This window comes from Rhinolophus sinicus, linkage group LG10 (assembly GCF_036562045.2).
Source record: "Rhinolophus sinicus isolate RSC01 linkage group LG10, ASM3656204v1, whole genome shotgun sequence".
Taxonomy (NCBI): Eukaryota; Metazoa; Chordata; class Mammalia; order Chiroptera; family Rhinolophidae; genus Rhinolophus; species Rhinolophus sinicus.
Genome location: NC_133759.1, coordinates 60564445 through 60591193, shown reverse-complemented (window position 1 = coordinate 60591193; position 26749 = coordinate 60564445). Strand labels below are relative to the sequence as shown.

The window sequence follows — 26749 nt, the reverse complement described above, 5'->3', positions numbered from 1 at the left end:
TTATTGACAGCTTTGTGTGTTCAACGTGTGAATGTGTTTTAGACAAAGCTTTGGATCTTGTGGGCGGTTTTATAGTTGTAGATCGGAGAACTTCTCTTTTTCAGAATTCATTTTTCCTTGTCATTGTCTCATTTTAATCTGCAGTAATCTTCTATGTGTCAGATATGCCTAAAGAGGAATTCGCTTTTCTCTCAGGTGCTCATTATGATTACAAGTTAAGCTCACAAAGAAATAATAATGAGCCAAGATAATTTGTAGATTGGATCTCTTAGCCAAATCTTCTCAATTTGATTTTTCTACCCAATACCAGGAGGTTTGTTTCAGCAACATAAACATTTCGATTCTCTTTTACCAAGTATCTTCAGAAGCAAGAGTCTCTTCTTGTCCCCCTTCTTATCCTTACCAATCTCTCTAATGTTCCCTAAATTCTCTCTAAAGTTGTTGACAGTGTAAACGTCTCTAAGTCACAAACGTTGTATTCTGTTTCTTGGCTTTCTTGACCAAGGGACCAACACCTCTTCTCTGTGGACACTTCCTCATCTTTGCCCTCTGAAATACTGACAAATTAGAGCCATAGCCACAGGAATGCAACGCAAGTGTCTTCATTAACATGGACACAGTAAAATTGATACGTGATACTTTGGTCTGCAAAAGGGGAAAAGAAATCTCAAGTATGAAAGTGTTAAGACACAGCGACAGCTCTTAGCCATGTCCATAAATGTGGCTGCCATCCATTCAGTTATGCTAGGGTGTGAGACCAGAGAAGGAGTCAGTTTTCCATCAAAACCTTGCCAGATGGCTCTGGCTGACTAGCTTGAAAAAGTTTTCATTCAGAGTGTTGGAGCCCTAGGTCTGCTGCTTACACCCAAAGTCAACAGAAAATAAGGGGCCTGGCTTAGCCGGGGTATGATCCTGGGCCGGGTGAGTGCAGATGCCCTGCTGGCCAGGCGTCTGGCTCTCTGTCTGTTCGTGTCCCCTGGCCTCTGCACATTTCCCAGCTCACAGAGTTTTCATCTTCTCTTCCTTTCTCAGTCTTTGCTCCACCCCCAGCCTCTCTGAGCCCATCTTTCCCTTCCCTCCAGCCCTGTTGCTTCTGTCATTGGAAACATGGCTCCTGGAGGAGAGGTCAGATGTTCTCTGTCAGGGCGCATCTCTTTTCCTTGTTTGATTCTCGTTCTTCTTTCTGTTCCCGTTCTCCCAGTCCCCATGTTCTGTATACCCCGCCCCTCACCTTGCTCTCTGCATCACTAGTGCCCACATACCTCTCTTCATCTCCTCCCTCCCTCCTTCGCTGTCCCCGGTGGGTGCATCCTTATTGGCATTCGGAGTAAGGAAGCTCACTGGATTTCACTTCAAGCCAACAGCTATCACCTCTCCTCCCTTTAGTCACTGGCATCTTCTCCCTGTGTATCCTCCTAGTGTTTAGCTCATCATCACCAGATAAAACCAAGTGAGACACTGGAGCCAATCCTGTTCTGTCATCAGGCCTTAAATCCTCCCATTGTCTCCATCCATAAACACTCCTGAGTGCTTAAACTTTGCCATACTTAAAAATCAGACCAGGTTTCACAGGACCTAACCTAAAGTATTAGTTAAATTAGTTAAAGGTTTTTTAAGTCTAATATTTAAGTTTCCAGACAAATTATCTATTACATTTGGCACTTTGAGTTTTCGTTTTACCCCTCAATATGTGAGTAACTGAAATTTATACCAGGTTGGACATCTGCTCCCTTACACAAAGTAAAGCCTTCTAATGTACCTATGAAAGTTGCCATTGTAATGATAGGACTAGGGCTCCTTTAAGGAAGAAGGAAGAAAGATGGCCTCTGCATTATGCAGCTTTCTTTTCTTTTCCTTCTTCTTCTTCTTCTTCTTCTTTTTTTTTTTGTGTGTGTGTGTGTGTGTGTGTGTATGTAATGACTTCAGAGACTTCAGATTCTCCTACCACCTTAATGAAAGGGTTGTTTATTGTAGGGCTTTAATGGACTTACACCTGGAAAGCCCCCTACTCTGACTCATTCCATCTTTTTCTTTCTTGGTGCCTCTACCTCCTTGGCCACTCATTAAGACCAGTCTGATCTTTCTGTGTTTCCTAGAAGTCCAGACCCCACAGGTTGTCAGTCTATTAAGCTTAACTAATGACTAATAACCATCACTACTATTGTCTACAGAGCTTCCAACCAGGCCATGCTCCTGGGGTCTTGAGGGGACCCAACAGCTTCTTCCCCATCTGGGTTTTGATCCTGCTGAGAAGTAAGATAAAGGACTAAGGAGACTGAAATATCACTTTCATTACTGGTAAAGAACAAGTTGAATGATACACCTTATTGTGAATCGACAGATGGTTTCCTTACTTGGGACACCAGGATTAGGTAGCTTTGCACACCAGGTTGCTGGTGCTACGGGACCTGGGCAGCTCCCAGCGCCAGGGCAGACCGCTGAGGGATAAAGAATGACCTGGGCTCACTTTGAGCCATATCCACAATAGGAAGGGCAGAGGAAGGGGCTGAGCTGCACCTACCAGTTTCTCCTTTCAAACATTCCCGTCAGGTAGGTCTCTACCACCACCAGGCGCCAGTGCTGGTCCAAGAAGAGGCTAGGAGGGCTGTGTATGAGCCCCTCTGCACGGAAGGAGACACCCCCAATGCACATCGCAGGTCATTAGTCTGCCCTAGGAGGGGGCTGCCTGTGGGTCAGGTGCCCACCCCAGTCTAGGCAGTGGTCATCCTTTAAAAACCAAGAGCCTGAAGTGTTTCCCTGAGCAGAAGCTCTGCGTGGAGCACTTTCATAAGGAGGAGTTTAGAGCACGGCAGGCATGGGGACTGGCGTATCCCGAGTCCCGCTGATAACTCACAACACTAGCGTCTGCTCCTGGGTGTTTTCAGGGTGATCAGTCAGTTCATTTCTTCATGCCTAAGTTTCCTTATGTAATACTTGAAAGTCATATCTGATCACATTGAGAGAGAGCACATTGCTCTCAGTGAATTGACGCACAGGTTGATTCCTTCTGGGCTGTTTTACAGGTGACAGGTTGTCCTTCCTGTTAAGATGACCCTCCCAAACAGGCTGCCTTGAGGCTTTCGAGAGGCAGAGCTATGGAAGCAGAAAGACTCCATGACAATGTTCTAGAACAGGGAGGACAAATAGCTTTCATCTCACACCACCTTCAATCTATTGACCTTGGCTGCCAAGAAAGATTCTAATGCTGTTTCCAAGCTCTCCGGAAAAGAGTTCTGTGTTCATGATCGTCTGCCACGGATGCGGGAAAGGAGAGTGGGGCACCTGAGCCACGGAGTGGCCACTGTTAATTTAAAGAGAGCTTAGGAGAATTTTCTCCCCTAGAAGTGCAGTCGCCCGCTGTATCAGAAGTAGGAAGTGGGGGCTGCAAGCTAGGGAAGCACTAAATAAAGCTGGATTCTTATCCCTGCAGTCATGGGGTGAAAACTTTGGATTGTGTAAAGCAAAGGTCTGCAAACGTTTTCCCTACAGGGCTAGATTTTAGGCTTTGTAGACCTTGTTTTCTGCTAGAATAACTCAGGTCTGACTTTGTCGTGCAGGAGCTGCGTAGACAATACACAAAGGAGTGGGCGTGGCTGTGCCACAGTAACTTTTTTTGTTCCAGACAGTGGGACATAATTTGCACCTTGATGTAGAAAAGAGGCAAGTCGTGAGACCTAGACTTCTGGAAACTCCCTATCCTCAGCTCTGAAATATTTCATAAGAGTAAAGGAAGGTTTTGGCAGGCCACACTAACCTCTCAGAATCTACCTTCTTCTCACAAACTTTTAGTAGTGAAGTCCATTCAGTCATTTCCCCCACATAAGTACAGAATCATGCTCAGTGATGCAGTGATGTCACTTCTTAGGCAGCGATGGGGTTCCAAAGCCAGCATTCCAGACAAATGAGAACTCCTGAAATCGCTCACAAATTACAGTCTATGTGGACTGAAAGCCACGAGGTGGACTCAGGAAGGCAAAGTACACATGAGATGTTGTGGCATATAGAACTATTCCTTCTCGAAAAAATTCTTCCTGTCCCTTAGCAGCTACAGAATTGTGCAGTGTCCTTGTTTGCCAGAGGGGTCGTTCCATTCTGATTTAACATTAGGGCTCCGTGCCTTTGGTTTACCTTCATATACATGTGGCTTTCTTGAGAGGTAGCACCTGCCGTAAGCCCTCACTGAATCCATGTGAGGCCCGGTCCTGAGCCTCATCAGTGTGAGCATAAGCACTGGCACACCATCCTCTGAAATGCCGCCAAGAAATACCTGGTGATCGGCTTCCTGCCGCTGAAGCTGGTGACTTCTGCTGTCACCATAAGAATAACCATCACGCTCACACCCTGGGCAGCAGTTTCTTTTTACCTGGGGAGAAAAAATCATCCAGGAAAAGGTGTGCATAGGAGAGAGCTCCACGGGCATCTTGTATCATCTCTAATTTTTATAAAATGTGAGGATGCTCAGAATTTTGATACGGTACTCATCCAACTGCAGTACCTTGTCTAGACCACTTACCTGGTCAGTTACAGCCAGGTTTAAAATCTCAGCTTCCTCATCTGTGAAATGCGAATAAAAATATCAGTGCCTCAGAGGGTTGTCGTAGGAGCAGGTGAGGTTTAAAATCAGCTAGAATGATCCCGAGCTTAATACCTGCTAGCCGTCATTATTATCTGAGCTTTTGTGCGTAACTGAGTGACCCTGGATGCTGTGGGCTGCTGCTGTGAGCCAGGTAAGGTGTCAAGTACAAGACACACATGGTCTGGAACAGCATGGGCTGCTGACACCCCAAGAGTTTTACCTCTGATCCTCAATGAATTACTCTACTTCTGACAGTACAATAACAAGACAAAGGAGATGTGATCAGTTGTCTAAATTTACGTGTCACCAGAAAATGGACCCCCTCTATCTGATTGTCACTTGAAAGGAGAATATGAAGGAGGAGGGAGGGCACAGTGACAGTGGACATTTTAGCAGGAATCTTTTGCTTTATAGAATTTGGTTTGCTTGCACTGACCTCCCCTGTCTCGGGAAAAACAAACAAATAAACAAAACACTTGATTACTTACAGCAGAGGTGGAAATATTTTAGGATTTATGGGCCATGCCATCTCTGTCACACCTACTCAGCTCTGCCATTATAGCACAAAAGCAGCCATGGATACTGTAAAAAAATCTATTTGGCTGTATTCCACCAAAACTTTATTTATGGACACTGAAATTTGAATTTCATGTAATTTTTATGTATCACAAAATATTATTCTTCTGATTTTTTTCCAACTATTTAAAAATGTAAAAATTATTCTTAGCTCATAGGTACAAAAAGAGGCCGCAGGCTTCATCTGGCCTGCTGGTCATAGTTTGCCAGCCCTGACTTACAACACCAGACTGAGAGTCAGGCCTGTCATGGTTAACTGGTTGTTTGGCCTCAGCAAATCATCCGTCATCTCTGGGCCTCAGTTTCCTCGAATAAAAACAACAGACTTATCTTAAAGGCTTCCTAGGATTTTCTCCAGGACTAAAATCCAGGCTGCATGGTTGTCATATGGCTTTGCAGTCAGACAGACCTGGGGTCCAGTCCTGGCTCAGCCTCTGATTTGCTGAGGGACATTGGGCAAGTTCCTAAGCCTCCCAGTGCCTCGGTTGCTTCATCTGTAAAATGGGGATAAAAATGATACCAACTTTTAAATGTTGCTAGAAAGATTAAAGTGATATAATATTTGTGAGCCCCTTCACTCATGTATCCAACAAAAATTCATTGCATCTAGTATGTATTCAATAAGTGCTACCTATTGTATTCTTTAAAAAAAAAAAAAAGAGTTCCTATTAAAGTAATTTTTAAAAGACAGCTTCTACACACTTCCAGAGTGGTTTTCTTCACAGTCCTGTTATAAAAAGCTGTCCTAGTTGGGTGAGTGGGACTAAACCTTTTGAACCAAACCCTGTAATTTGTGTCCACTACCCTTATCTTCTCTCCCTTGTAATGAAAGCAAAGACCAAATTTGATAAATTAACCTTGCATCTCTGCTTATAGCTCTCTCACTCCACCCAGTGGCAAGAAGTCAGTGGTAAAACAGGCAGAAATGGAGAATTTTAAAAATTGTAATAATTCTTCTTTTCTATAATGCTATCTACCAGTAAAGCAAGATTTCATTCAAAAATCATACCCCTTGATTCTCTCTGTGTTGCCATTTTAAGGCACGCGGTGAGTAGATACCATTTAGCTGAGTGGCTTTCGACAAGCAGATACTAAGAAGTGCCTGAAGTTCGACCAGCCTGAGTTGATCAGTTATCTGTAGAGGTGGTTATTAAAAGTGGTGTCCTACAGCCTCATTAAAAAGCAACGCCGCATTTAATAAATATTAGAACATGGCAGCAGCACTATTAAATGTAGGAAAGAGATCAATTTCCTTTGTAATTGGGTATACAGGCATAAACGCTTTGGAACTCTTAATTTTGTGTCAGAGTTTAAAGCAACTGTGATGGTTTCTATTTAGAAATAAAAGCAGGGAAGGGGCTGGGGAGCAGACTCAGCTACTTGATTAATCAAAAAGATACTAACCTCAAATACTCAAAGAGTATCCTTAATGAAAGGAATTCACAAACTAGCCAGCATTTGCCCAAGGGTTCTTTTGTTCCCCTTTTCTTTTCCAGTGACCTTGTTTCAGTGGATGCTGTTTTTCTTTTTAACCCTCTTCTCTGTATGTTCCCACTTGCCCTTCCAGCTGCTTACTCAACCGGAACTTGGAAGCAGGGCCCCTGGGCAGCAGAGCCTGCCCTTCGTTGCTTCTCTCTGGCCTGTCCATAGCCATGCCGTCCAGGGAGAAGCCGGGGAGGGTGCTCGGAGGAGATGTGACAGGGTCACAGTCAGGGCTAGTGCAGACGGAACTTGGCAGGCTCACGTTTTTCCGCATCTCTATTTGACTTTTTGTCTATCTCTGTCTCTTTCTTTTCATGTGTCTGTCCCTCTCTGGGTTATTCCTCATGTCTCTCCTTTTCATGTGTCTCTGGCACCTATCTCTCTCTCTTCCTCCTCTCCTCTTCTTCTACCCCTTCCTCTACCTCTCCCCCTCTCTTATTCTCTTGTCTGTCAAAATCTCTATTCTACCCCTTTTATCGTTCTGCCTCTTACCGTGTTTCCCTGAAAATAAGACCTGACCGGAAAATAAGCCCTCACATGATTTTTCAGGATGACATTCCCTGAACATAAGCCCGAATGCGTCTTTTGGAGAAAAATGAATATAAGACCCAGTCTTATTTTCGGGGAAACACAGTATTTGTTTCTCTTTTCTGTCTCTTTCCCCTTATACCACTGTATTTCGTGTGTGTGTGTGTGTGTGTGTGTGTGTGTGTGTGTGTGTGTCTATATCTCTTTTCAATTCTACTGTCTTGCCCTCTGCCTCCATTTCTTTCTTGCTCTCCCTCCATGTGTCTCTGTGTCTCTGTCCCTCACTTGTTTCTGAATACCGCCACCCCTCCCCCTTGTGTAACAGATTTGCAGCTGATCCATTTCTCCTCATCGCCCTATGCCTGAGCTTTATATTTCAACATGAAGATTCCTTCCAAAACTGCTTGGTTCAGAGTATGCTTAGTATATGTTTAATAATTAAGGCTGTAATTAAAGTGTAACTGCAAGTATAATTAAAATTCACTTTAGTGGATCCTGAAATTAAGAAGCAATTAGGCATTTTGATATTGCCGTGCAGAAGCAGCTGGAAGGAGAGAAGGGTACTGTTTTGCTGGAGAGCTGCTCAACCCCTCTGTATCCTGGCCCTTCCCACTGTTTGTTGACCTTGAGCTCGGCCTCAGTTGCCTGGGGCGTGAGGAGCTTCTGGACAGAGGCCTGGCAGCAGCTTGAGTCCTCACTCAGGGGACTGAGCACAGTCAGCTTCTACACAGCTTTGTCCAGAGAAAGAGGCCCCTACAAAAGCCCCTGGAGTACCCCAAGAAAGCTCAGGAACAATCCTTCCTTATTTTTCCTCAGGCCATTTGGAGTTTCTATTTCAAACCTAACAAAAAGGGGGGCGATCAGAAAAGTACCCACCCACACCTCACCTCCCTAAGCATGTGTATAAACCCATCCAGGGTTCTTCAGTCCAACACGTACATCCTTTGTGAACGGTCCTGTGCTAAGCCCGGGGATATCCTGCTTAGCAGACCTGACAAAAGCAGCCCTCATGTAGTGGGCTTCTGTGTAGTGGGAATGAGAGGAACGTCAGTAAGCAACCCCAATAGTACCACGACTCCAGAGGTGCGAGGTACTCTGGAAGTTCATTTTACAATCCCCGGCTCTGCTTCCAGGATTGCCAGGTGGAGAAGAGAAGGCTTCCCCAACAAAGGCCATCTAAAGAGATAGCTCGTGAAGGGTGCATGTCTGCCAGGTAGAGAGAGGGCCACAGCTCCAGGAGGAGGACACAGCAAGGCCAAAGGCCCAGCCTGGCTGCGGGTTCACAGATTTCAAAATCAGTAATGTTTCCCCTTTGGAAATACCAGGTGCTATGTAGGGTGCTGAAGAGGGTATTCACTAAGGAATTGAGTTAGTTAGGCTAGTTGGTTGCAAGGAAGAGACACCCATTTATATATATAAAAAAAAAAAAGGTCAAGAGCTTATTTCATCGATACACTTAGAGGGGAACAGGTGAAACTGAATAAACAGTTCTCAGAATGGGCAGAGCCACAGTAAAGCTGGCCTCAGGCAGGAGAAGGATCTGAGCCAGGTGCCCCTAGGGCGTCTGTGCGGCACTGACTGCTCTGCGCATGTGCATGGCCTTCCTCGCGTACCTGGGACTGCCGAGGCCTTTCCTGCTGCTACTGTCTATGTCACAGGCACAACCATTCAGATACTCAAGAGAGGGAATCTACTTGGGCAAGCCAGACCATCGTCTGTATTTGAACTGCCCTTGGATCAGATACAGTCATTGTTTTGGGAACAATCGATGTCTGCCTCGGGGCACAGAATACCCGGTGGTCCGCTTCGAGCAGGGACAGTGGGTAGGGTAGGTGTAGTCACCGGGCAGTTTGGAAAAGCAGAATCCTAATTGTACCTGATCTTTGCTGTTAAGTAATTTATAGCATCTTTGAGAGTCACGTGATCTCATGCATTGCAATGCAGAGTTTAAATGCCAAACAAGAGTCACTAGAAAATCAAAATAGAGAGGGAAGGGCAAAGGATTTTGATACTGACTTCTGCCAATCACTAAGTCTCAGTGCTTCTGGCTGAAAAAAAAAAAGAAGAGCTGATTTATAGACACCAAATTCACAAGGTGATTTTGCGGGTCAAATAAAGTAATGTGGGAAGAGTTTATAAACCACAAAATCGTAGAGATTTTTTTATTGTCAACATTATTATTATGACATATATTTACAAAATCATAAGAAGGAGTTATTCAAGGTTCAGATGGATATTTCAAACATTAGTTCCAGAAATTGTTCAAACCAGTGAGAGAGCACATTGAATGCTCATTGACTGCTTCGTAACTATTACTAGCCATGCTCCCTAGACTTTAGCCTTTAACTTAATTGTGCCTCAGTCTGCTCATTTGCAAAAGGAAGAATAATAATAGTAGCTATCACTGGTTACAACTGAGGAACAAATGAGCTAATATATTTAGAACGCTGAACAATCTGTGACTCGTGCGAAATGATAGCTGCTGTTATTGCTTTTACTATTATTATCACTACAAGTAGCCCTGCTAATTCCTGCATCAGTCTAGTTACACAGAGAGCTTGACAGGCCCGGGTCAGAATCGTGCCCAGAGCAGGACTCACACGAGGGAAAGGCAGAGTCAGGAGCTGGGGAAAGTCGGGGAGGTGATCATGGAGGTCTTGGGTATTGAGGTTAGAGGGAGCTCTGAGGAAAAAGGGAAGCGGTAGAAGAGCTTTTGTATCTTAGCTTAGATTTCTTCCCTGGCAGATTGGGGGACAGTTGGAGAGAAAAATTCTAGTCTGTGTCTGTGTTAAAGGAGATAAAAATTTACATATTAACTTTTTAATCACCTTCTGGTCCAAACACTGGTTTGCTTCTGTGTCAGGCAGGGCTTTTGCTTTACACTGTGCTGCTGCTCCAGGAAAGCCCTGCCTACAGATTAATGTGGGAATCCCTTAATAACATGGTATCTAACACCTGCCACTATCTGATCCTCTGTCCTGCTTTTTAATCTCTGGAACCTTGGCTGAAACTTTACCAAATAAATCAGACTTCGCATTGAGGTTGTATTAATGAAATAATAAATCTTTATATCTGCATTAGTTAAGTACCAATGTATAGCAAATTGCCCCAAAACTAGGGTCTTAACACAAGGAACATTGTCTCAGTTTCTGTGGTGGGGAAACCAGGTGTGGCTTGGTTGGGTCCCCTGGCCCAGGGTCTCTCATAGGCTGCAGTCAAGGTGTTGGCCTGGGCTAAGGTCATGTCAAGGCTTGACTGGGGTAGGGTCGCTTCCAAGTGCACTCACGTGGTTGTTGGCAGGCTGCAATTTCCTTTGGGGTGTGGGACCAGAGGCCACAGTTCCTCATTGGCTGTTGGCCAAAAACTGCCCTCAGTTCTTTCCGTCCTCGACTTCCCACCGGGCAGCCCACAGCATGGCAGTGTGCCTCATCAGAGCCAACAAACGAGGAGTCAGAGGGAGCAAGACAGAGGCCATGGGCTTTTGTAACTTAGTCCCACAAGTGACATTCCATCACTCTTGCTACATTCTTATTCATGAGTAGCTGGATCCAGCCCACCCTGTAGGGCATAGGATTACACTGGGTCATGAACACCAGGAGGTGAGGATTGACTGTTTTAGAAGCTGCCTACCACATTTTCAAAGCAATATATTATTAAGGTAATTCTGTAACAAGAGAGGCATGAAGACATATGAGAGACTTAATAGAAGCTTTTTTCTCATTCATATAAAGTCTAGGAGGGTGAGTGAGGGAGTGAGTGAGGTACTCTGTTCTACGGAGTTAGTCAAGTGTCCATGCTGCAGGAGTCATTGCCATCTTCTAAAACGTGTCTTCCAGGGTTTTCCTGGCTCACATCATTCCGGAAGGCGAACAGAGAGAACAGAGAGTATGGAGTGTCAGTCACACTGGAGAATTTATGGGTGTTTGCTTTATATCCCTTTGCACTCCAATGGCCAAAAATCAGTCACATGAGTGCACCTAGATGCAAGGGGGCCTGGGACACGCAGACTCGGGGTTGGGGGGTAGCCGCCTCCACTCTCCCCTGTAGAAGAGGAACGTAGGTCTTTGGCGGGCAGCCGTCCTGGTCTGCAACAGACTTTGCCATTTACAAAATCTTTCACATGTATTATTTCATTTGCTTCTCATCACAACCTGTGCTATCAGCATTAATTTGCTCGTTTTATAGACAAGGCAACAGAGCAGCTTAGCTTTAGAACATTTAGGACTAGGTAATTAGACAGAATAGGGTTCAAGTCCCCTCTCTGCCGCTTATAGCCTGTGTGATTATGGGAAAGCTATTTAACCTCTTTGTGCCTCAGTTATCTCATCTGTGTAACGGGGCAATAGGACCTATCTACTCAGTCATTGCAAAGATTTCATATGCTGTGTATAAGTCACTTAGCATTGTGTCTGGCATATGAAATTGCTTAATGAATATTAATCATAAGGAAGATGATCATAATGTTATGTCTGGACATAAAGATGTTGAGGCTCAAAGCAGTTAAATGATTTGCTCAACACTACACAACTCATCCATAGCAGAACCAGCATAAGAGGCTGGGGACTTCCGCTAACAGTGTCCCTACCTTTTGAGTTGTTGCTTGCCAGGGAGCCATTCCTCAGATTCCTGTGCCAAGCAGCAGCAAGTAAGCCCTGAGCCTGAGACATAGTGCTACATGTCCCCTGCGCCACTGCCTGGTGGACGCAGGGCCCCTGAGAAGCAACACTGTGTCACAGTTCCATTCCAGCTGTTCTCTTTAACTCCTCCTTTGCCTTTTTGTATGAAACATGCTCACCTTACACCTCCTTTTTATTTGCTCTTAGGTCCCCCAAGGCCTATACTTCAAGGTCTTTCTTTATAAATAGGCTCTGTCTTGCTAACTAGATAAAAACACAGGAAATGATGTAAGATGAGATATTTTATTAGACCTTTACATTTTATCACATTTCTCCTAAGGCCTTGTTCACTCTGAAAGAACAGAAAAGTAGTTCATGGGTTAAACAGTCCCAGGCGCAAACCTTTGGGTGGGGTGGCTTGGCCAGCAGATGACTCAGATACACCGGGAATGTCACTGGAGGCTGCAGTGTGCGTTTGTAGGGCCTCTGCCCTTTATGTTGTGTAGAATGAGGAGGAAGCAGAAATGGACGTGTTGAACATTGTCATCGTCTCCATGGCCATCAGTGGGCACATTGTCTGAACTTCAGATCTCAGGTTAGGCCATGCCTTGAACCCTTCTTTTCAAGACAAATGACTCTCGTATGGGCCAAAACCACATTAAATCTACTTGACTGGATTATCAGTAGAAATGTCAGCTTTTATCAGTAAAAATTGTCCATTCGTCTCTCAGAAGTCCTATCTCTCATCTTTTCTAGCTGGACTACTTGATATAGATTTTGTCACAATCTTTCCTGTCAATGACATTGATTAGCACCTATATTTAATTCATTTCCTGGTGGAAAGTTACACATGCATCCCCATGTGTCACTCCCAGTGTCTCATGCCATCCCAGTGTCCCAATTTACCGTTCTCTTGCTCCATTTTTACACAAAGCTTTTTCTTTAGATTCCATATTCAGACTATTCAATCAAGGGATAAATCCATTTCAGAAGATTTTCCTTTTTCAAACTTGTTGAACAAGTGGGTGTTAATCTTTCTTTGTTCACAATCATCTGAGAACCTTATTATTTCCACTTTTTTAAATGCCAGAGAAAAATATAGGCAGTATCTTTATAATACCAGATGTTTCAGGTGAAACGAGGAAAAAAACAAATTTGTCATCTGGATTCATCTAAATAGCCAGATCTATATCATAAAGAGCTGAAACTGAGTTGTAATTGTGTTAGTGAGACCGAGCGTCCTATGGTTTCAGGTTTTACAAAACTTCTTAGGGCACCACCTCCAGTTTCGTTTCAGTAACTGTCCCTCATCCATCTCTTGTAGGAACCAATGTCCACGAAGCCAAGGACATACTGAGTAACAGCGGCCTCCCAATTACTTCCGCCGTCGACCTGGAGGACGCAGCCAAGAAGGCCGTGGCGAGTGTGGCCAAGAAGTGACGACTTGGTCCTCATCCCGTGGAGGAACAAGTCCATTTCACCATAACAGGGATGGTTCTCTCTTCACTGTGAAAGAAATGGTTATCTCACTGGGAAAACATGGGGAGGACATGAGCAACAACTATTGTATGAAAAATCTTGAATCTGAAGCTTGTTGAATAAGATATCTAGATAGCCTAAATAATCTGATTTCACTGATAGTCTTTACTAAATCACTGCCCCTGTTCTCATACTTCTCTGCCATGGTGAGCCTGCTCAGTAGATATTGTGATTTTGGAGAGCAGTCTGTGTGGCCAAACAGTGCATATATATAGAATTTGAGACCCGGCAGTCATTCATTTACAGCAATTTTGGTGTAAACCTGTGTAATAAAATCCTGTATAATAATTAAAAAAAAAAAAATCACAGGCCATAAAAAACTCAGACAAGACTGCATTTAACAGATGAGCTATCAAAAAGGTGCAGCTAAGACATTGAAAAAAATAGTTGTTACACACTGCAATAGTTTTACAAGTTTCTGATTCTAGCACATGTTTGGAAAATCAATGAATATTCCAAAATATATTTTAGATTGAAAGGTCCACACTAGTATCCTATACGTGTATTCTACATTTGCCTTAATACTGAATATACTGTTTACCTCACAGAAAAATAAATCCAGAAGCCTTATTTGTGATTTTTGAGTAGAAGATTTCATTTTAATGGGAAAACTGCAGAAAGGTGATTCTTACTGAAATCTCTGTACTTACGACATTCCAAGAAGAAACGTCACTGAATATTAAATTATGTTTTGAGTGTCAGTATCCTTTCTTCCCTCCTTTATCCCCCTAGACTCTACCAGCTGGAAAAATGTAATTAAGAGAATGTGGCTTTTTTTCCATAATGTCCATTGGGGTGAAGGATTTGAATTACATTTATGTTGATATTTTGGTAAATTTTTATTTGTACACAAATTTAAATAAAATCCTGTTTTGTAAGCTCTAAGATCTGTGTATCTCTCATTTTAATCAATTTTATTCCTTAAACGATTTTTGTTTTGCTAAGACACTAACCCCTAGTGTCTTAGGCATATCTCCAAAATTAGAAAATTTGGGTTATAGATTGTCTAACAGGTTAAAATGTGACTTCAATCTGCATAATGCTAAAAGAAATCTACAAACATAAACTTCCATTTAATGAGGTTCAGTTGCCAGTGTTAACAATTTTCCTCTCAATGTACAAGTGTGTAGCAGACCCAATTTTTTGTTTGTTTTTTTAACCTGTTAATATTGTTATCGTAAATTTCACATATGGGCAAAAGTTCAAAAGTCATTTTATAGATCCATATTTACCACGGAGAAAGAAACCATTTAATAGATCATCTACTGCCCTTTTTAATTGTTACGCAATGAATGGAAAATATCAGCAATGTCTTTTTCAGTGTTTTGATTTTTGATAGTTTAATAATTAGTATGCTAAAAGAAATACATATTTTGTCAGTTAGACAAAAATCAGCATATTTGAATGTTTTGCTCTTTGGAAAGGCCTGTGTTCACATCACTTTATACATATGTGTATATATATATATATATATATATATACACACATATATACATATATATATACACACACACACACACACACACACATATATATATGTATATATATATGTATATATATGCTCCTAATCAATCCAGTTTGGAGGGGGGAATAAAGAAATTATTCATGGGGTCATTTTGTAAAAGTGTTAATAAGCAAATAGCCAACCCCCATTTCATTTTTTCAAATAAGTGGTTGTAAGGATTAAGTTGTTTTATTATTCTTGGCAGCTCTAAGTGCCTGAGTTTATATTGCTCACACGCTGTCCCTGATGCTGGGCACAAGTATAGAGTCCAAAAATGTTTGTAGAATGAATTGCTGGTGGTATGTGCGTGCGTGTGTGCGTGCGTGTGTGCGACTGTGTGTGTGTGTGTGTGTGTGTGTACCCAGCTGTGCTGACTGAGGGCAGAGCAGAAGGAGGGGCAGTCAGTGTTGGCAGTGGATCTGAAGCCTCCGCATATTACCTACTCCAGCATACACTATATTTCTGATCTTCCACCATCCTCTTTAGGCCTTTGTCTCACCTGTTCTGTATGTAAATATGAAAAATACTTTCCTTTAAACCTGATCAATATTTTTTAAAACTTGGTTCTATTCTAAGCAAGATCAGCCATGAAATGAGGTGACTATCTAAACACTGTACTCAGTGTCCAAGAAACTTGCAGAGTAGCACACACATTTTATCTGAACTGCTTTGCATGCAAGATTTTAATGGACGTGCTCTTCTACCATGTCAGTCTCCTAAAACAAGCATCAGATTTAGAAGCTATTAAATCCTAACCCTCCCACTTAGCAACGTTCACTTATTAGAGTTGATTAACCTATTATGTTTATCCAGACTCCTGTAGTGACAAAAACCCAACTCAAGTTTAAGGAAAAAAAAGGGGGGGGTGCACCATTTGGTTCTTGTGGTTATAAAAGACAAAAGTTTCTGGTTATAGTTAAGGCTGAATTCAGAGATTGAAAACCATCAGAACTTGGATACTGCATCTCAGACCAGCTTGTCTCTGTGATGGTTTCATTCTCAAGGCAGGCCATTTCCGCAAGGTGCCAAAATCGCTGCTGGCCCTCTATTCTCAAGTTTAGCATCCCAGAAAGGAAAGGAGAGGGAGATGAGGAGTGAAAGACAGAGGAAAGGGAACAAAAGAAAGAGTGAGAGTGGGAGGAAGGAAAATAGAAAGGAAGGAAACTCCTCTCTCGTAATTCTAAGAAACATCCCAGAATTGAGATGACCAATTTTGGGTCAGGAAACTGTCTCTGAACCAGTCCTTCTGGGCCTCTGACGAGTCCTGTCTGGGTGAAATACCCACTTGTTCACCTGATGACAAAACCAGCTTCATCCAAGCTATCAAAGCTGAGAGGGAGGGAGGGAGTAGTTCCATTAGGAAAATACATCTAATAAGAAGAAACAATATATTCTGGGAAGAAAAAAAAATAAAACATGACAACCACACTCATTAACCATAACTCAGTGAAGTTGAACAAATTATTCCATAAGTACATTTCCAATTCCAAAATTTCTTCATTCTGTTCTATTATTTTCTCACCAGCTCTTTTGGAGTCCATTTTTACTCATGTACAAGTTACCACGTTTTTTTTGTGTAGATGCTGTTTGAGTAATCTAAATATTTGACTTTCATTTATTTGTCTTGAACAGTAATGTCTACATAAGAAATAATGGCATTGAAGCACTTACCTCAATTTTGCATTTCTATTTAAGTTGTAATTCAATCAATGAAGTAGTAAAATAGCCAAGAAACTTGAAATGACAAGTAGATCTGTGAATCGTTTAACTAGTTCTTCTACAATTTATATGCTATGTCCATTCCTCTCAATTTTCTGTCTGGGGGAAAAAGTTATCCTGAAGAATTACATTGGTTTTTATTTAAGGCCTTTATAAAAATGAGGAGAGAAATTATAATTTGACATTTCTAAATTAAACATTTAAAAGTCAGTGATCATTTGCAGGATGCAATATATGTTCAAAAATTTTAACTAAATAAAAAAAACATAATAGTGGTGAAAAACAATGTGGGGAAGGATATATTTTTTGTTTGTTTGTTTGTTTGTTTGTTTGTTTTGACAGTTACCCATTACTTTTGTAAAATAAGGAAAGGGTAGCAGAGGTAGAGAGGTTGGAAAAAGAGAAGTAGCAGCTACAGGGTCATTCTCAGGCAGCTCAAACTTAGGAAAAAGTGCATTTCAAACCTGAGAGTCTGGAACAGAGATATTCATGCCTCAGGAACCCCTGAAAAATCTTGAAACACACTTAGAGGTATGAGGTCCAGCAATTAAGTTTGCGAACTTGTTGCAATGATGTTAACCTTTGTTGATATCAGAGGGATTATTCATTATGAATTTGTACCAAACCGACAAATAGTTAACCAAGTTTACTATTTGGAAGTGCTGAAAAGTCTGCGTGAAAAAGTTAGACGACCTGAACTTTTCGCCAACAATTCATGGCTCTTGCATCACAACAATGCACCAGCTCACATGGCACTGTCTGTGAGGGAGTTTTTAGCCAGTAAACAAATAACTGTATTGGAACACCCTCCTTACTCACTTGATCTGGCCCCCAATGACTTCTTTCTTTACCAAAAGATAAAGGAAATATTGAAAGAAAGACATTTTGATGACATTCAGGACATCAAGGGTTATATGATGACAGCTCTGATGGCCATTCCAGAGAAAGAGTTCCAAAATTGCTTTCAAGGGTGGACTAGGGGATAGTGTCAGTGCATAGCTTCCCAAGGGGAGTACTTTGAAGGTAACTGAAGTGATGTTCAGCAATGAGGTATGTAGCACTTTTTCTAGGATGAGTTCACAAACTTAATTGTCCGGGAAGGATATGTTCTTACTATCCTTCTAGATCTGGAGTTGGCAAACTAAGGGGACATTTTTAGTAAATTGTTTTATTGGTGCATAACCACACCTGTTTGTTTACATATTGTCTAAGGGTGCTTTCAGTTTCACTCTACAAAAGCAGTTAAATAGTTGTGATAGAGACCTATGACCCTAAAATAAACTATTTGGCCCTTTATAGGAAAGGTTTGCCAAACCCTTCCTTAGATAAATCTAAAAAATAAAATATTGCTCCCCAAATCACAGCAACAAATTATTGTTTCCAAACCTGCAAAAAGCAGATTTAGTCATTAAAATGAAACAAATGAATAGCTAGGAAATATGACCTTTGATCTTCCCATTTTAAACTTTGTAAGAATTTAGTAGTCTACAAAAGGCCATTTGCTAATGACAACCTATTCAGTTATGTTGATTTGTGTTTCCATCATCACAGGAATTTCCTGCAGATAGTTTGGTGTGCTTTGGAACATATGCTCTTCTTAACTACTTACAGGTGTGTTGGCATAATATAAAATCATGGCTCCGTATACTGAACCCCCCAAGAACTGTACCTCTCAAGTTATCCTCTAAGTGGTTTTTGCTAGAGACTCTGTTGTACATAATTTAATCTTGGGGTTCTGGGAAGATAAGAACACAAGGGAAAAAGTGATTTAAGTGCATCTGATCGATCCCCCCAACATGCTGCAAAGGCACTGTTCCATTTTACAATTGAGGAAATAACAGGTGAGATAAAGTTGCTCTGCTACTGTTAGATAGTGGTTAAGTTTGGCTTCTGAACTCCTGATTCCTGTGTAATTCTATCACTTCTGTCTTCTCAATTCTGGGACGTTTCTTGGAATTACCACGAGAGAGAAGCTTCCTTCCTTTCTATTTTTCTTCCTCCCACTCTTATTCTTTCTTTTGCTCCCTTTCCTTCTGTCTTTCATTCCTCATCCCCCTCTCCTTTCCTTTCTGGGATGCTGAACTTGAGAATAGAGGGCCAGCAGCGATTTTGGCACCTTGCGGAAATGGCCTGCCTTGAGAATGAAACCATCACAGAGACAAGCTGGTCTGAGATTCAGTGTCCAGGTTCCGATGGTTTTCAGTCTCTGGATGCAGCCTTAACTATAACCAGAAACCTCTGTCTTTTATAACCACAAGAACCAAATAATCCCTCCCCTGCCCCCTTTTTTTTCCTTAAGCTTGAGGTGGGTTTTTGTCACTACAGGAGTCTGGATAAACACAATAGGTTAATCAACGCTAATAAGTGAACGTTGCTAAGTGGGAGGGTTAGGATTTAATAGCTTCTAAATCTGATGCTTGTTTTAGGACACTGACATGGTAGAAAAGCAAGTCCGTTAAAATCCTGCATGCAAAGCAGTTCAGATAACATGTGTGTGCTACTCTGCAAGTGCCCAGTAAAACTTTCTGTGATAACAGCAATGGTAAATGTTGGTACTGGCCAATATGTGGCCACTAGCTACATGTGACTATTGAGTACTGAGAACAGAAGTTTAGTCTATTTCGATTAATAAATGGCCACACATTGCTGCTAGCTGCCATATTGGCCAGCACAGCTCTGTGGTCCAAATGTAATGGGCTTTAGGATGCATTACTCTCACTTCACGGGAGCCACATCGATTCAGAGCTTACTGTGTGCCAGGCATGTGACCTCTGCTGCCTTAACTAATCCTCCCAGCAGCTCTGTGAATCCGTCATCCCTGTTGTAAGATGAGCACATTGTATCTCAGGGAAGGTAAGAACATGACCAAGAACACAAACCTGTTATTTGGATGATCAGTCTTCAGACTCTGATCTTCTGTGTCCAAAGCCACTACTCTTTGTGTTAAAGCTGTAAAGACCCAAATTCAATATAATTGTGCTGCTTATAGTCATGGATAATTTGAAAGAATTTTAGAGACAAACCCATTTGGAAAACTTGGTTCTTGACTGTATTGCCTCTATAGTGTACCCCATACCTTGGAGAGTAAAATTTAAAAGCTGAAAGATCACCCTATGCAATTGGACAGATTGTAGGACTACAATGGGAATAGCACCTTCCTGGACTCGCACAGTGCACAAGGCAGGGGCTGTTTCCTAGGGACCTAATCCCAAGTGCCTTCTTGTTAATTTACTGCCTTCCCCAATATACAAACCACCCACAAGACAAAAGGCAGGCAGCAGGAGAGGTGAAGGCTGCAGACAGTATTATCAGCAGTAGGAGAAAATCTAGTTAGTAACATCCAGTGAAACTAAGAAGAGTTTACTTATTAGATGAATGCATTCAATTTAAAAAGATATTCCACAAACCACAGCAAAAATAAAATAAAATAAATTTATTTATACAGTCCCTTGTTAGGGATCTTGGATTAATTTGCACATTTTCTATAAGACTTAAAATGTATGTAAGTTCTTATAAACAATATTCTATTTTGGGAAAATATTAAATTGTAAAAGAAAAGAAAATGTGATCAATATAGACCCAAGTAAAAGTTCGTTTTTAAACTGGTCTATTTAAATAACATTTAAAAATCTCCTCATTTGATTTATATTGTAGTGTCTCTCCAGAGTAAATGCTAATTTTAGTTTTAGGCCTACTATTGCAATAGTTAGTGAACTCAGCTAGTATATATTTCATGGATATGCCCCTCCCAGTTTTGTTCAATACATAGAAACTATTTTTTCTACAGTATGAGTTGTGAAGTATTAATGATGTGTTTCATGTTCCACTGAAGTGTGGTGTCTACAATTCTAATACTTGAAATAATGTTGCACTGTGTTCTGGAGATGAACGTTGAACAGTATGTGGATCTCTGTTGAGGCATTTGCTGTTTAGGAAGCAGCCTAGTGTAAGGACAAGCCAGCTCCTTGGAAGCATGATTGGTTAAAGGGAACAGAGCAGAACGTTGCCTCTTGAGTAGACAGAAAGCATGTTCCTGGCAGTCAGTAGTTCTTCCCAACCACCAGAGAGCGCTGGAGAGGACAAAAGGCTGCTCACAGCTGTCATCACGTCAGTGCTCAAGCTGCAAATATGGCTGGTGAGTTTCAGGTTCTTCTGTCTTTTCATCCTTTGAAGCATAATGTCTAAAATTCTAGTATTTGAAAGTGTGACATGAACACAAAACCCCTTCTGGGATCACTAGTAGCACACGCCATTTTAAAATAGAGCTTGTAAAATGTAGCTAATTCGGTTTAATTCAAACGCATGTTTATCTAACATCTGCTCTTCCCTGGCAACATGGCAGCTGCTGGGGAAAAACAGATTAAATAAAGACAGACCCTCTACTTAAGGAGTGGATAACCCAGATGTACTTAGAACTACTCATTGGAACTTGACAGGCCTTGGAGGAGTGATGGAAAATGAAACACTAGAAAAACCTGGCAAGAAATTCATACCATATGGGAGGATTTTTCAGAGATTTCAATTGGTTTATAGGTGAATAACTGATTAAGTTAAAAATTTTACAACTTACTTTTTAAACTTATAGATCTTATTCTATTTATAAATCTATCCAATTTAAGAAAATCACTTTTGAGGGGCTTTTGATTCATCTTTCAATCTATTTGCAAACTTAGTGAAATTCCTTTAAATATTCAGCCTACAAATTTAATAGATTCCATTTTTTTGAGTGTTCTCAATTTTATGACAAACTATTCTAAGCATTTGAGTAATTCTCATAAACCTGATAAAATTTAAAATTGTCATCCTTAAATTATGAGGTATGACAATTAAGTTTGCGACCTTGCCACCATGCGCTTACATCGGCAGCACTGTACAAAGAACTCAATAAGGTTTCATAACCCTGGTGTATCAGGGTCTCACAGCTGTGTTCATGTCAACGTGTGGCGGTGTCTTGCTGAGTGGTGTTCATTATTGTTGTTGCGTGTTTCTGTGTGCTGTCGTGAGAATGTCAGAGCTTGAATTAGAGCAACAAACAAACATTTAATTTCTTGTTAAACTTGGCAAGAGTGGAAGTGAAATCAGGGGCATGCTAGTCCAAGTTTATGGGGGTAATGCCATGAAGAAAACGGCAGTGTGCAAATGGATTAAATGTTTTTCTGAGGGAAGAAAATGCATCACTGATGAAGAGAGGTCAGGAAGGCCAATAATGAGCAGAACTGATAAAAATATTGCAAAAATTCACCAAAGTGTGCATCAAAATCATTGGCTGACTGTGAGAAGCATAGCAGACCAAGTAAACATTGATAGAGAAACAGGAAAATCTTAACTAAAAATCTTGGCATGAGAAAGGTGTGTGCAGAAATGGTCCCAAAGGAGCTCAGCAATGAACAAAAGCAAAGGGAATTTTTAGCCAGTAAACAAATAACTGTATTGGAACACCCTCCATACTCACCTGATCTGGCCACCAGTGACTTCTTTCTTTACCCAAAGATAAAGGAAATATTGAAAGGAAGACATTTTGATGACATTCAGGACATCAAGGATAATACAAAAACAGCTCTGATGGCCATTCCAGAAAAAGAGTTCCAAAATTGCTTTGAAGGGTGGACTAGGCTCTGGCGTCAGTGCGTAGCTTCCCAAGGGGAGTACTTCAAAGATGACCTTAGTGATATTCATCAATGAGCACTTTTTCTAGGATGAGTTCGTGAACTTAATTGTCAGACTTCGTATCTTAAATGTGCTGATTTTATACTTAGTAAGATTTCTTTTTTTTTTTTTTTAATTAAATTTATTGGGGTGACAATTGTTAGTAAAATTACATAGATTTCAGGTGTACAATTCTGTATTACATCATCTATAAATCCCATTGTGTGTTCACCACCCAAAGTCAGTTCTCTTTCCATCACCATATATTCGATCCCCCTTACCCTCATCTCCCAACCCCCCCTCCCCCCCCCCCTTACCCCCTGGCAACCACTAAACTATTGTCTGTGTCTATGAGTTTCTGTTTCTCATTTGTTTGTCTTGTTCTTTTGTTGTTCTTGGTTTATATACCACATATCAGTGAAATCACATGGTTCTCTGCTTTTTCTGTCTGACTTGTTTCGCTCAGCATTACTCTCTCAAGATCCATCCATGTTGTCACAAATGTTCCTATATCATCTTTTCTTACTGCCGAATAGTATTCCATTGTGTATATATACCACAACTTCTTTATCCATTCATCTATCGAAGGACATTTTGGTTGTTTCCATGTCTTGGCCACGTAAACAAAGCTGCAATGAACATTGGAGCACACGTGTCTTTATCTCTAAATGTTTTCAGATTTTTTGGGTAGATACCCAGGAGAGGGATTGCTGGGTCATATGGCAATTCTATTCGTAATTCTTTGAGAAACCTCCACACTGCCTTCCATAACGGCTGCACCAGTCTGCATTCCCACCAACAGTGTATGAGGGTTCCTTTTTCTCCACAGCCTCTCCAACATTTGTTATTATTTGTCTTGTTGATGATAGCCATTCTGACTGGGGTGAGGTGATATCTCATTGTGGTTTTGATTTGCATTTCTCTGATGATTAGTGATGTTGAGCATTTTTTCATATGTCTATTTGCCATTTGTATGTCCTCTTTGGAGAAATGTCTCTTCAAGTCCTCTGCCCATTTTTCAATTGGGTTGTTTGTTTTTTTGTTGTTGAGTTGCATGAGTTCCTTGTATATTCTGGATACTAGCCCTTATCGGAGGCACTGTTTGCAAAAATCTTCTCCCATTCAGTTGGTGGCCTCTTTATTTTGTCAATGGTTTCTTTTGCTGTGCAGAAGCTTTTAAGTTTCATATAGTCCCATTCGTTTATTTTAGCTTTTACTTCCATTGCCTTTGGAGTCAAGTTCATAAAATGCTCTTTGAACCCAAGGTCCATAAGTTTAGTACCTATGTTTTCTTCTATGCAGTTTATTGTGTCAGGTCTTATGCTTAAGTCTTTGATCCATTTTGAATTAACTTTGGTACATGGTGACAAATAGCAGTCCAGTTTCATTCTTTTGCACGTGGCTATCCAATTCTCCCAGCACCATTTATTGAAGAGGCTGTCTTTGCTCCATTGTATGTTTTTAGCTTCTTTGTCAAAAATTATCTGTCCATATTTATGTGGTTTTATTTCTGGGTTCTCAATTCTATTCCATTGGTCTATGTGTCTGTTTTTCTGCCAATACCATGCTGTTTTGATTATTGTAGCCCTGTAGTACAAGCCAAAGTCAGGAAGTGTGATACCTCCATTATTGTTCTTTTTCCTTAAGATTGCTTTGGCTATTCGGGGTCTTTTGTGGTTCCAAACAAATCTGATGATTTTTTGTTCTATTTCTTTAAAATATGCCATTGGGATTTTGATGGGGATTGCATTGAATCTGTATATTGCTTTGGGTAATATGGCCATTTTAACTATGTTGATTCTTCCAATCCATGAGCACGGAATGTCTTTCCATTTCTTTGTGTCTTCTTCAATTTCTTTCAAAATGTCTTATAGTTTTCAGCATATAGGTCTTTCACATCCTTGGTTAAGTTTATTCCTAGGTATTTTATTCTTTTTGCTGCAATTGCAAAAGGAATTGTTTTTTGTATTTCTTTTTCTGAGATTTCATTGTTAGTATATAGGAAGGCAATGGACTTTTGTGCGTTGATTTTGTAGCCGGCAACTTTACTGTATTCGTTGATTGTTTCTAATAGCTTTTTGGTGGAGTCTTTAGGGTTTTCTATATATAGCATCATGTCATCTGCAAAGAGTGATAATTTAACTTCTTCATTCCCATTTGGATGCCTTTTATTTCTTTCTCTTGCCTGATTGCTCTGGCAAGGACTTCCAACACTATGTTGAAAAGCAGAGGTGATAGGGGACATCCCTGTCGTGTTCCTGAACGTAGAGCAAAGGGCTTCAGTTTTTCTCCATTAATTATGAGATTAGCAGAGGGCTTGTCATATATGGCCTTTATTATGTTAAGGTATTTTCCTTCTATACCCATTTTATTAAGTGTTTTAATCATAAATGGATGTTGTATCTTGTCAAATGCTTTTTCTGCATCAATTGATATAATCATATGATTTTTGTCCTTTATTTTGTTTATGTGATGTATCACATTGATGGATTTGGATGTTGAACCATCCTTGTGCCCCGGGATGAACCCCACTTGGTCGTGATGAATAATCTTTTTAATGCATTGTTGTATTCGATTTGCTAGAATTTTATTTAGGATTTTTGCATCGGTATTCATTAGAGATATTGGTCTGTAGTTTTCTTTTTTGTGCTGTCCTTACCAGGTTTTGGTATCAGGGTAATGTTGGCCTCATAAAATGAGTTAGGGAGTACTGTCTCTTCTTCAATTTTTGGAAGAGTTTGTGCAGAATTGGTATTAGATCCTCTTTGAAGGTTTGGTAGAATTCACTAGTGAAGCCATCTGGTCCCGGACTTTTGCTTTTGGGAAGGTTTTGGATGACTGATTCAATTTACATTGGTGATCGGTCTGTTTAGATTTTCCAGTTCTTCATGGTTCAGCCTTGAAGGCTATATGTTTCTAAGAACTTGTCCATTTCTTCTAGGTTGTTGAATTTGGTGGCATATAGTCCTTCATAGTATTCTTGGATGATCCTTTGTATTTCTGTGGTGTCCGTGATAACTTCCCCTTTTATGTTTCTGATTTTGTTAATCAGTGTCTTCTCTTATTTTATCTTAGTAAGTCTAGCCAAGGGTTTGTCAATTTTGTTAATCTTTTCAAAGAACCAGCTCTTTGTCATATTAATTTTTTCTATTGTCTTTTTGTTCTCTATTTCATTTAGTTCTGCTCTAATTTTTGTTATTTCCTTTCTTCTGCTGACCTTGGGTTTTACTTGTTCTTCTTTTTCTAGTTCTTTAAGGTGTAACATGAGGTTATTTATTTGGGAGTTTTCTTGTTTCTTGAGATAGGCCTGTAGTGAGATAAATTTCCTCTTAAAACTGCTTTCGCTGCATCCCAAAAATTTTGGTAGGATGTATTTTCATTGTCATTTGTTTCTATGTATCTTTTGATCTCTCCTCTAATTTCTTCTTTGACCCAGTCCTTCTTTAAAAGTATGTTGTTTAATCTCCATGTATTTGTGTTTTTCCCGCTTTCTTTTTACAGTTGATATCCAATTTCAAAGCCTTGTGATCAGAGAATATGCATGGTATGATTTCAATCTTCTTAAATTTGTTGAGACTGATTTTATGTCCCAATATATGGTCTATCCTTGAGAATGTTCCATGTACACTAGAAAAGAATGTATAGTCTGATGTTTTAGGATGAAGTGCTCTATAAATGTCAATTATGTCCATTTCATCTAATGTGTCATTTAGGGCTACTATTTCGTTATTTATTTTCTGTTTGGATGATCTATCCATAGCTGTCAATGATGTATTTAAGTCCCCTAGTATAATTGTGTTTTGGTCAATTTCTCCCTTTAGTTCTGTTAGTAGTTGCTTGGTGTATTTCGGTGCTCCCTGATTGGGGGCATAAATATTGATGACTGTTATGTCTTCTTGTTGTACAGTCCCTTCACCATTATGAAATGTCCATCTTTGTCTCTTGTTATCTTTTTCACCTTGAAGTCTGTTTCATCTGATATCATTATGGCTACACCTGATTTTCTCTGGGTACCATTTGCTTGGAGTGTCAATTTCCACCCTTTCACTTTGAGTCTATGCTTGTCCTTGTAGCTGAGATGTGTCTCTTGGAGACAGCATATGGTTGGGTTTAGTTTTTTGATCCAATCTGCTACTCTGTGCCTTTTTATTGGTGAGTTCAGTCCATTTACATTTAGGGTGATTATTGATATGTGAGGATTTCCTGTCATTCTATCCTTAGTTTTCTGGTAAGGTTGTGTCTCCATTGTTTCTTTGCCTTTTGTTGTTGTCTATTATTTCTGTGTGGTGGTATTCTATGATGTTTCCCTCTGTTTCTTTTTTATTTCAGTATATATTTCAATTCTGGATTTATTTTGAGTGGTTACCCTTAAGTTTATGTAAAAGAAAGTTTGATATTTAGAGTATTCCATTTTCTTCAGCACGCTTACTTTCTCCATTCCCATATTCGGTTCAGGCCTTTACTCTCCCCTTTTTGAGTTTTGTTTGCCACAAATTGTCCCTGTTGATGGTGGTCGAATAGCCTCCTTTAGTATTTCTTGTAGTGCAGGTCGTGTATTAGAAA

General features: G+C 40.6%; 1 protein-coding gene across 1 annotated transcript in view; it reads left to right on the top strand.

Moving 5' to 3' along the window:
- Positions 1 to 14202, top strand: part of SUCLG2 (succinate-CoA ligase GDP-forming subunit beta) — a 253425-nt gene extending 239223 nt beyond the window's left edge. The window contains exon 11 of the mRNA XM_019757202.2: positions 13103 to 14202. Coding sequence (XP_019612761.2) covers positions 13103 to 13218 — 116 coding nt within the window. The 3' untranslated portion in view covers positions 13219 to 14202. The remainder of the gene's footprint in view (positions 1 to 13102) is intronic.
- Positions 14203 to 26749: the final 12547 nt, after the last annotated feature.